Here is a 12,591-nt window from a genome sequence, read left to right on the forward strand (position 1 = left end):
ATGTGCAATGAAGCACTGATTGCTATTGAGGATCTTTGCATTATTATTGCCAACTTGCCACTCAGTCATTTCAGTATGCCTTCGCCAAATCGAAGTGCATCTGATATATTAAACACTGACATGAATCGTGAACTTCAATACAATACAATAGAAATGGCAGAGAATGTCACTCGCAATGTTCCACTAATGAATGAAGAACAAAGGAACATTTATGACTGCATTATGCTCGCAGTTTCGGCAGGACAAGGTGGATTTTTTTTGGATGCACCAGGTGGAACTGGCAAAGCATGCATTATTTCGCTAATTCTCGCTGAAATACGATCAAATAATAGCATCGCGTTGGCCGTTGCATCATCTGGCATTGCGGTAACTTTATTGGATGGAGGCAGAATAGCTCATTTAGTATTTAAGCTGCCACTAAATATTCAAAACAACCCAGACGCAGTGTGCAACATAAAAAAGCAATCGTCTATGGCAACAGTGTTGAAACACTGTAGAATTATCATCTGGGATGAATGCACTATGGCACACAAACATTCGCTTGAGGCGTTGAACTGGACATTGAAAGATATAAAAAACAATGACAAATTATTTGGCGGCACTTTGTTACTCCTTTCAGGTGATTTCAGACAAACACTTCCCGTCATTCCGCGTTCAACGTACGCTGATGAGATCAATGCTTGCTTGAAATCATCTCCACTTTGGCCTAATGTTGAAAAAGTTCAACTAAAAGTAAATATGCGCGTTCAAATGCTTCAAGATCCATCTGCTGAAACATTCTCAAAACAATTGTTAGATATCAGTGATGGAAAAGTTACTGGCAGAAAGGGCGATTTTAGCAGCAAAAAATGTGGACGTCAACGAATAGAATCTGAGGATACAACAGTTATTGCCAGGTAACTTGGTGACATATAAATCCGTTCATGCAGTTTGCGATCCCATTGAAGCTGCAAATTTTCCAACAGAATTTTTAAATTCATTGGATTCACCAGGCATACCACCGCATAATTTAGTACTCAAAGTTGGAACTCAGGTTATTTTGCTTCGTAATTTGAACCCACCACGGTTGCGCAACGGCACGCGATTAGTCGTTAAAAAATTAATGAACAACGTTATCGAAGTCATTATTTTAAATGACAAATTCCGGGGTGAAAGTTTATTACTTCCACAAATCCCTATCATACCCACAGATGTGCCAATTCAATTTAAACTCATTCAGTTCCCCTTTAGATTGCCATTTGCAATGACAAGGTCAAACAATGTCTGTTTGTGTCTTAGATTTGAGCATACCATGTTTTTCCCACGGACAATTGTAAGTGGCATGCTCTCGGGTGGGCAAACCATCCAGTTTATTTGTATTAGCTAAGGATAGAATGACAAAAAGTATTGTACACTCCATTACACTAAGAGATTAATATTGTTGACTAATATTTTCAGAATTCGTTGTGTATTTAATTTATAAAAAAAGATGCAATAAATTACAAAAACTATTATTTGGTGTGTTGTTATTTTTACAATCCGTCATCGTTCACAGCGCTCCATGCCTCTTCTACTCATATACCACATACGCACACGCTACATATATTTACGTACTCTAGAAATAATTCATGTGGCAAAACAACGTTTGCCGTGTCAGCTAGTATACATATATAAACCTGTTTCAAATAAGCAACTACTTTTCTATGTTATATACCAAACATTACATTTCGATCTATAGAACGGCAGTTCAAGTGTTTTTCGAAAAAGATGAGTCCTCGACTTTTTATTCGAACCACGAACATGAGGAAAGATTCTAGAGTGTCTTACTTTCTATAGGTCAATTTAGAAACATCAGAAATGTAGTTTATGTCAGAACCATAGTTTTGGCATTCAGAAAAGTTGTAGATGTCATAACGTCAGAAATAACGTTGCAAAATGTAAGAAAAGTAGGGTAATTTCATTAGAGATACTGTACTTTTCAACAAAATAAATTGATTTCTGTGTTGACATGATTTTGACGATGGCATGATAACATGATTTTGCGTCTTTCTCTGCAACATCTATGATATAAAAAATCCTTATTTCTTGTCGTTAGCTTTCCGTTTAGTGCGGATTTCTGTTAATATGATTGAGTTGAGGGAAGAATATTGCATAATTGCACTCTTTTATAATGTGATAAGCTGAGGAAAAAAAAATTTTTTTTTACCTTATGCATTATTTTTCTTGTTAGCACCAGTAAATTTGTTTTTCATAAAAAATAATTTTGATAAAAAGTAATTATTCTGTAGTATGGATTTTTGACTATTGGAATTTTCACTCTGTTAACGAGCATCTTATGATCAAGTAAACGATTTTAATATTTATGATAAAGTACTTAACCTATCTGAAAGAAAAAAAATATTTTCTTTCCCTTGACTCGTCTCAAGGACTGTGTTCCAAATGAAATGTTGACTTCTTCATTTTTAAAGCTAAAAATAAGCCTTCTATAACACCTTGCTATTTACTGTGCTGAAATTAGCAAAAAAATACTAAAACTTTGAGTATAATTTAGTATTAATGCAAAAATATTGCAATAATTCGTATTTAACGGAACTGAACTTATCAAATTTTTAATAAATTTTGCATTTTAATATTCAAGATGGAGGAAGCACAATTTAAAAACATTGTTTTGATAGCTTAGTCCATCCTTTAACGTATTTAACTGTTGTTAATCCATAAATTATTTTGTACAAGACTATTTACTTGAAATTATTTATTGTTTTTTTTTAATTTAACAATGTTTAAGCAAATCTTGTTTAAGTAATGTTAATATTCACATTTTTTTTAAAAAAGCATAATTTGAAATAATAAAATCTAAAATATGGCAATTTAGTAAAACAGTTCCTCCCGAGAAATTGCAATTTTGAGCTTAATACTTTTAATAAATACTTATATTTTTTATTTAAATTAATTATAAAGATAATAATAGAGTTATAATAGAAAAAAATGCGATTTTTTTTTCAGATAAAAAATATGATTTTTTTTTACTTCGTAACCCAATTACTATTTAGCTTAAATTAAATAGTAAAGTTAAGGCTTGTTCCTTGAACTTTAAGGAAGCATTATTATGTTTAAATCCATTCATGAAAAGATAATTATTTGAGGTTGTTGTTTTGTGCGTAGTTGTGCAGTGCGGCTATGTAAACTAGGAATGACTTAGGTGTACTTCATTGGTCTATTACACGCTATAGTCGATTCTAAAATTACAGGAAGGCTCCTTTTCTCCTCTTTCTTTTTTACATAATTTTCCAAATTTTGGGCATGTATTTACCCTTCCTACTCGAATTAGTAAAGTAAGTGACAAATTGTGGAACCGGTTTTGGTATCACTTCCTATTTTTAAATTTTAAGCCGATCTCTTTCTTGCAGTCTAGTGTCTACAGTGTCTGGATTTATTATAGAGCTTCAGAGCATAGTATTAAAAAATCACTTTCCCCTAAACTGTAAAAATTACAGAAATGTACTGGCACTCGGGATGAAAGCATTTTTTATCTAAAAAACAAAATAATAAACAAAAATCTGAGATACCGCAAATTTTACGGTAATGTTTATGTAATTCATATTCATAAATTGTAAATACTAAATAATATACTATAAATTTCATAAATAATATAATTCATATATTGTAAATTCATTGAATTATTGTTATTAAATAAATATTACTGTAAAAAAGTATGGTAAAAAATTTTGAGGTAAAGAGGAATTTTAAGGTAAATTGGCTTTAAAGTGTGCTGCATTCAAGAGGCCATTACTTTTTACCTCCTTTGATCAGAAATTTTTTAACAGTATACAGAAAATTATATCTAATGAATGCAGATTGATACTTTAATAAAATAGGATAAATTAATTAAATCGACAGCGTGATTAATGTATTTCACTTTCTTTTTTTAAGCGAAAAATATTTTAATACTATCTCTATTTACAAATTCCTAGCCATAAATGTCAACCTCTATAAAAATTGTTCTTGTTATCTGACGCATCTGTCAACAAACTGTTGCATAATATGCAAAAGGTAAGCCACCACTAGTATAAGTGTTAGTTTGACAGCCATACCAAAAAGAGATGAATTCCAATTCCCCAAAAGTCTCAATAAAATATGGAATTCAATATGAGAGTTGAATAAATAAGAGTATTTCTATCTTGTTTGAGAAAATGTATGAATTTCTTTCTTTCTTTTGAGTTTAACACTAGAGCTTTAAAATCACCTCACTCTTCAATAATCTATCAAAGTAGTAAAGCATCTTAAACTGGTATTAAATGGTATATTGTTTAATAATCGATGAACATTATTTTGATCTTACGAAGAATGATGAGAAAATTTTTTGACTTTTAAATTCTAAAGCGAAATTCTGAAATCAAATTCTTTTTTCTTTAGGCACAATTTTAAAATGACTGTTTAATGAATGTCTATTTAACAATTTATGCTTGTTTTAGTTCTTTCATTGCTATGGGAATCATTGCTCGAAACATTTATCTTTAGGATCATTTATGTTTCAATAACAACAAGAAAACCAATGAGGTGGTTGTCTATTGGTTCTTATCGTGCAAAGACGTGTTCTCGTGGAAAAGACATTTTAAAGTTGGAGTAATTTGTTTACTCGTAAATAATTAGATATTATATTTATTATTATTATTTTCACAATTTATTACAATTAATTTCAAGCCATTGGGAAATGTCAAACCTAGAAAACATGCATATCGGATATTGGGTGTTTTTTGAGTTCCACAAGAGTAGTTACACAGCAGTTGTTACCAGAAACATTTGCGATATATATCCAAGTTCGTCACGCGTTCGTAAATGCCAAACTTTTTTTTCCAAGTTCAAAAATGGTGATTTCGCTCTCTCCAGATCATTACTACTAAGTGTCAATCTTAATAATTGCTGGTTGTGAATTCAAATACTCTAAATAATTAGTGCTGACTATTATTTAAATTACAAAATCAAGCTTTTAAACGTACTTTCTCTGAATAAACGTGTATTCTTTTACAAGTTTGGATTCCCTACCCTCAAAATAGGGGTGGTCGAGAAATTTTCGAAAAAATTGGATCATAAAGTCGGGGGCTAGAAAGTTATATATATATATTTGATGATAGTCCTAAGCAAAAGTCAAGCAGTGTCTGAGTAATTTAAGTTGATCATAGACTAATTCAAGAGAGCAATACCCAATTTTACGCCGTTGCTAAGCAACCAAGTTCAGACGGTAAAAAAAAATGAATTAATAGCTTGTGATTGCTTGGAGAGTTTTTTTTAATAGTTAATAGAAAAATATCTCGAAATTTCTAGGCAATAGACATTGTTTGAGTACATTTCTAACCAAAAAGATTGTTTTCCTTTCAATCTCCTTTGAAAAGAAAATTTTAATCGATTTATAACTTGTTTATTATTTTTTAAACTTTTAGAATTTGAATTCATGAACATTTAATAATACATTATTTGTGTTTTTTATGTTTTTTTTACTTCATTTAAATTAATATTTTATTCTTAAATGGAATTTACATAAATTATTGTAATTATATACAATATTTTAGGAATAATTAATTTTGCAGCTTTGATTGAATTTTCCTGGCAAAATAGTTTAAGGAAACAAAAGAAAATTACATGTAGAGGGTATGGTATTATAATGCACATTCACAATATTTTATATAATTTACGATAGTTCTTTTTTCTACAACTGAAGAGATTGGGGAATGTTAAGGGACATTTTAAAAAACATTGAAACATGTGCATTTAAGAATAACATGTCATAATATGTTGTATATAGCAGGATCTTTGTGTATTTTGAAAAATTACTCCATTCTGCCAAGTGATTAAGATTTTTCTTTGGATAAAGATGAATTTCAAACAGCATCCTGTTGTTTTGATAAATTCTGAAACTTATTTTTGCAAATTCGTCATAAAACTTTCAGTATCAGCAACATTTATCACCAAATATCGCTAATATGATTTCTTTGCTTTTTTCCTTAATTTACAAACTTGTTTTACGTTTCTACATATATCTTATTCGATACTCTGCTTTTAAACAGAGATCGTATAAGATCCTGAAGATAATGAAATGATGACAGCAAAACTAAGAAGACAAAAAGTATTTTTTTAAGTTTACATTCATCACAATGGTCAATTTCATTTACTCCAAATATTTGGTATCAAAATTTTCATTTTGAAGTTAAAGAAGCTAACTTCATAATTGTAATATTGATGCCACGGTTTTCTTACTTTTTGAAGGACTACATGACCCTGTTAAAACATTAAAGTGAAAACGTTTACTAAAAAAACTGGCATGAAATTCTTATCAAAATAATTATCAAATCCCGAATGTAACACAGTATAATTGATAATTTTACACACAAATAATTAAGCTAAAACAATTCCCTTTTATTATTATAATTTTTGCCCTTCCCTGTGTTAAATGTTATCAGGTTAAGTAAAACATGTTTTTATAAGTCTATTCCTTCAAAAAAAAATATTATTACATTCAGTATCATTTGCCATGATGGCTTTGTTCGAGGTAAACTTTTTATAGTTAAAATCTACTATAATCAACAAATTCCTGTTGTACATATTTCTTTCGGTTAGTAGCAAACCTGTTTCAACAGGCGTGTATTTGTACCGAAATTTGTATCTTTGTTCGACATTGGCATGTCTTTGAACGTATATACGTCAAATTTTATGTAGGAATTGCGGATTTGTATGAGGTACTTACAATTATACTTATAAACATTCAGTTCTGTTTATATAGATAACTATAAGCCAATAAATATCTCTGGTGTTATCTTTCAAATATTTGAAAAGAGAAATACAATTGTCTGATGTTTGATTTATAATAATGCATAATCTCGTACTAAACCAATGAGATGATTCATTTTCAATTATCTTCCGCGGGAGAGCTTAATGAATTTTTTGGAAAAGTTTAAGGATTTTAAGAATTATATTCTTGCACTTTGGAGATGACGGACCCTCGCATGTGACCTATAACGTCAGAGCCAGCTGATCGTTTTTAATCAAAATGGCGTGTTAAAGTTGAGTTTCTCCAAACAAGTTAGAATGTTAATTAACGTGAAGTTAATTAAATACTGCGCAGTATCAAATATCGAATTTTTTGAAATATAATACTTTCTCGCCTACTTCCTTTACTTAACTTAGATTCATTATTTGTTAATGCATTTTATTGTAACCGTGATATATATTTGTTTTGCGTACCTGGAAGCTTCAATGGATAATTAGTTTGTTTATGCTCTATCGTTGTGTTAAGGCTTCCTGTCTGTCTTTGTGCTAAGTAAGAAATGTGTAGTAAAAGAATTGAAATTTTTGTGAAAGAATCTTAGTGTAAAAACATAGAATGTGTCACGTAAGAAAATTGATACTTGACGGGATTGGCTTATTCGAAATATAATGGAAAGAACAGTTGCTAACGTAAACACATACCACAACCAATAAGGATTGAGAAACCAGCACTACGCTACTTGCTGGTGTCCCATTAGGGACTAATGTTGCTTCTAGCAGACGCTGCTTAAGTATTGGAATGATTGAACAAACAGATGTGGGTGTATCAGAAAGTCACAGAACAATCGCATAGATAAATTTCTAATCTATTTCTAGGGACTAATGTTGCTTCCAGCAGACGCTGTTTAAGTATTGGAATGAGCGAACAAACAGATGTGGGTGTATCAGAAAGTCACAGAACAAAGATAAATTTCTCATTTTATTATGATAGATTGTGTGAATGAGCTCTTACATAAAACTACAAACAATGAAATAACGATAAGAAATGTAAGATTAGACAGAAAAAAACTTCAAAAAATAAAACTGAAAATGTAACAATGTTGCAAACTCATTTAAACCTAAGTATTAATATATTATTATTCAAATGAAGGTTCACTTCATTTATATATTTTCAAATAAAAACAATTTGATATTTTGAATAAAAGTTCTCAATTAGCATTTTATCAAGTATTTCAAGTCTGGAAGTTTGTCACAAAGATTTTAAATTAAGATAAACTCTTTTGAAATTAAGAGAATACTTCCTTATAATGACAAAGAACGCTTTTAAAATTTTCAACTTCTTTTTTATTATATTGATAAAAATAAATTAAACATCGTTTGTTTAATCAAACACAATAAGAGAAAATTTGCTGCTGTCGCAGTTAATCTCTTTTTGTTTAACGGTTTATTTGAATTCTTTTTTTTTTCTACTCAAGTATAGTAGAAAGAAGATGAAGAAGTCTAGAAGAAGTGAGATAATGGAACGAAATAGAAAAACAATAGCTATTTGACATGAACATGCAAGTAAATATCAAAAGCAATTAAGCTTGAAATCAATGCATTTATTTAAACCATTTAAAATGTAATCGTTAATGGTTACAAGACGAATGTTTAAAGTATTTAATTAAAAATGGCTAAACATAGTTAAATAATAAAATTAATGACAAAATGTATTTGACGGATTCATTCTAGGACAATATAAAGGATAAAGCTAAGTCTTTGTTGTCTTGCACTTGTTGTTTACGCAGTAAACAGTTTTCGTATATTTTTTCACCAAAAGTGGTGGCCATTACCTTGCACCAAAAAGGTGTTCTATTACACCTAGATCCAAGATTAGTTCTTCATATATAAAGGATAAAGCTAAGTCTTTAATGACTTGCACGTGTGTTGTTTGTACAATAAACAATTTTCATGGCTAAACATGGCTAAAAAATAAAATTAATGACAAAATGTATTTGACGGATTCATTCTAGGACAATATAAAGGATAAAGCTAAGTCTTTGTTGTCTTATACTCGCTGTTTACGCAGTAAACAATTTTCGTATATTTTTTCACCAAAACTGGTGGCCATTACCTTGCACCAAATAGGTGTTCTATTACACCGAGAACCAAGATTAGTTCCTGATATATAAAGGATAAAGCTAAGTCTTTAGTGACTTACACTTGTTGTTTGTACAGTAAGCAATTTTCGTATATTTTATCATCAAAAGTGGTGGTCATTACCCTGCACGAAATAGGTTACACAGAGAACCAAGATTAGTTCCTGAATCCTGGAGTAGTGAAATACCTAGAATATTCCTAATCACTTTATGGTGTAAAATAGTCTCCAACATGTTTTTAATTCAGTAACTCTAAAATTTATAAATACAGTCAAATATGATAGACAAAAGAATCAGTAAGGCTACTTTTACGATACAAGATAAACTAAAAATAACTCATTTAAGATTCTAATTCTTCAAATAAAATTAGTTTGTAATGTTTGTAGTTGTTTGTTGTTCCCACAAACGCACCGGAAGAATATTAAAGCAAATTCAAACAAGTCTTAATAGAGTTAAAATGAATAGGCGCTATGTATGCTTGCAACTGAAAACAAATGTGTCAAGGACTCTAGATGCACAGTAGCCAACAATAAGCTCACACAAGCTCGAACAAAAGAAGAAAAAAAAACTGTTGATATCCATAGTGCGCCAACAGTGTTTTTGAAAGCGAAAATAATTTCCATATGTCATGAATGCACGCGAAATTTGGTATACGCTTTTACCATAATAAGTGTTAAATTTCTCACACTCTTTAAATTGTATATGAAAGTTTAATTTGGTGTACTTGAAAAAAGTGTTCCTTTGCACAATTTTCTGGATTGCTCATTGTAAAATTGGGACTGTACACAGTACAGTGTTCACAGCGTAAATAGATGATAAAAATATTTTTGAGACAGAGATAAGCAGTTAATTTTGTATATCTCTCTTCAGATTAAAAACATATATTTTTAAGAGCTTATTTTTTGTATAAAAATGTAAAGAATAATGTAATCTTCATCAAACAAATAATAAAACTTAATATATCGAAGAAAAAAAAACGCGCAATCAGAGCATAGAAAGTGTCTATTTTGCCTTAACAATAGACGTTCTCCGTTTACTGTAAAATTAAATCAGGAATTTATCAAGTATATAGTTTTCTGAATATTGGTTTCTCGAAAAACAAATTTTGGTTATAGTTTATTAATTTCCAGCTCACAGCGAACACAATTCTGATGTAAAATAATCTCACTGGTAACGAATCATGGGTTAGGAACCCTTGCCATAGAGTTTACCATGGGAGGTTCTCTCAATTTAACGCAAATGCTGGTTGGCTACAACAGGATGTCCTCCATGAAGGCTACTTTGCCCAATGCTTGATACAACTTCCTTCTCTTCTGGGTTTGGCTAATATAAAGAGTGGAGAATTAAAAAGTATTTTTAATCGAAAGCTCAAATTTGGGCAATTATTCAAGGCCGGTTATAAAATAAAATATAGTTAATTCAAAATCAAAATAACTTTTTAATACAAATATAAAATTAGACAATTATTCAATGAATGCATATGATATTGCTTGCTGAAACATTTATTCTTATTAACCGCAATTCTTTTAACCGCAATCTGGAAAATATGGTCCCAATAGTTTGGTCAAGACAGCTGTCCGAAGTTTGGACCCCAAGTTTGAAATATTAATTTTAATTTTTTTTTATTTCGCCATATATCAAAACCTTTTTTAGTGAAAGGAAAATTTTTTGCAAATCATTTGCACAATTATAAAAACCATTTATCCAAAGATAATTCCATAATAAAGTAGTTTTTACTTAATTTTTATTATTTTCGTTTAGTAACAGCAGAAAGAATTTTGAATTGTTAGGTATACAATTTTTACATAATTTCAAGGAATGTAATGTTATAATATGGCAAAATGAAAAATATTAGCGAAATCGATTGAATATATCCTGGGAAATAAAGTTTGAAAAACATTATTAATTTAAAATGCAATTTCGTAGGAATTATTTGATCAATTTCATTATAATTTTTGCGTTTTGCCTTATAAAATTACATTCTTAGATGTGATGTAAAAAAATTGCATACTTTATAATTCAAAATAGTTTCACCTATTATTAAATAAAATCATAAAAATAACAAATATTTACGAAAATTATTTTTTGCAAGGATTCTGGAAGAACAAACTTTATAATTAAGTTCAAAAAAGTTTCAATTCACTTAAAAAGTTCTTGATATATGGCGAAATGAGCAAAAAAGAAAATTAATTACTTTAAGGGGTCAAATATATACTTATATAAACTGCGCAAATTATATCAGTAAGCATGATTTAAATGCAGGATTCAAAAAACACTAATCTTATAAGAATCTTTGTTAAAAATGAAGTTATGACTCTTTGTTAAGTTCTGCTTTCCTTTCCATTCAAATGTTAAACTGAATTTTTCTACTTTTGTAATAACTGATTAATTATATTATCTATATATATATTTCTCTTACACGGTGACAAAAGAAAGCCTCATTACAACTCCCCGAATGGCAACGCTAGAAAATCGACCAATGATTGCCGCTAAAAATGCCACATGCCAAATCTAGCTGAGGTGGCTCAACATATAGCGCTTTTAAAAATGGAAACTGAAATAACCTGAAAGAGCATCAGCTGCGACAATCTCATACTGTTAAGCTAGGCAGAAGTGAGTAGTCTTTGTCGATAGATCTCTATTTTAGTATTTTGTCGAAAGCGCTTTTTTTCACGAATTTATATATTACGAATTTATTTGACGACTTTTGATTTATGTCACGAATTTATTTGTTTTATTATTGTTATTAGTTATTCATTGAAAAATGAGTCTGGGTCGTGCTGTTACGCTTTAAGTTTTTATACTATAGCACATTTCTAATAGGTTTAACGAATTACATGTCATTTATTTGAATTCAAATTTATTTAAATGACTTAGTATTTACAAAAAAGATGTAATTTTTTTTTTAAAAAAAAGTTGTTATATTTATTTGAATGATTGTTTTGAATTCTTAGAATTTTGTTCATTTGCAATGTACTTAAGTCAGTAGCGAGCGAAGCGAGCTTGGTTTGCGAAGCAAACCATATAAGATTGCGCAGCAATTTTCGGGGGTTGGCGAGCGTTAGCGAGCAGGGGGCGCAGCCCACTAGTTGATAATTATTCGTGAATTATTTAATAGGTTGATTAATAATAATGCTTTAGACTTAGATGAATTTTCTTCTCCCATACATAAAAATTTGAGAGATATAGCACATAGAATTCAGGATTTAAATTTGGAATAAGATTTTTTAAATAAGAGTACTATATAAACGACTAAGTAATCCTTTTTACTACTTTATGTACCATATAAGTAATCATATTATTTCCAGTTTGACCTACATGATGGAATAAAACATGACAATGTAAAATGAGGAAAACATTTTCGTTTCATTTGTAACCGTAAAATTTGTACGTGATGTATTCTACGTATTTTTTTTCATTTTATTCTTATGTTCAAAAAGTATTACATCAAAAAATCATATCCAAAGTTTTGAAAGTAAAATGCTTAAAAAAATTTCTATAAATTTGCTTAACATGTTCTGTAAAGGTGTATAGTTTTATCTTGTCAAATTTAAAAATCACATTTTCTCCTTTTACACAAGCTTTACGATTTAAATAAGCCATTTTGAAAAGAAAAAGAATTTTATGTCTGCAGCTATAGCACTGACTCGAATAATAAATCTGGGTTATGGTTATAAATGGAGGGTTGAAGAATCTTAAATTGTTCGAGTTGAGA

At 29.7% G+C, this 12,591-nt stretch overlaps 1 protein-coding gene across 1 annotated transcript; it reads left to right on the forward strand.

Annotated features, from left to right (window-relative positions):
* Positions 1 to 900, forward strand: LOC122272480 (uncharacterized). The gene has a single exon (XM_043056226.1). It carries the CDS (start codon positions 1 to 3, stop codon positions 898 to 900), a length of 900 nt encoding a protein of 299 aa, XP_042912160.1.
* Positions 901 to 12,591: the final 11,691 nt, after the last annotated feature.

The sequence above is a fragment of the Parasteatoda tepidariorum genome, chromosome 7 (genome assembly GCF_043381705.1).
Source record: "Parasteatoda tepidariorum isolate YZ-2023 chromosome 7, CAS_Ptep_4.0, whole genome shotgun sequence".
Taxonomy (NCBI): domain Eukaryota; kingdom Metazoa; phylum Arthropoda; class Arachnida; order Araneae; family Theridiidae; genus Parasteatoda; species Parasteatoda tepidariorum.

Excerpts from the sequence above, each read along its gene's own strand:
- LOC122272480 (XM_043056226.1), top strand. The coding sequence starts at position 1 with ATGTGCAATGAAGCACTGATTGCTATTGAGGATCTTTGCATTATTATT.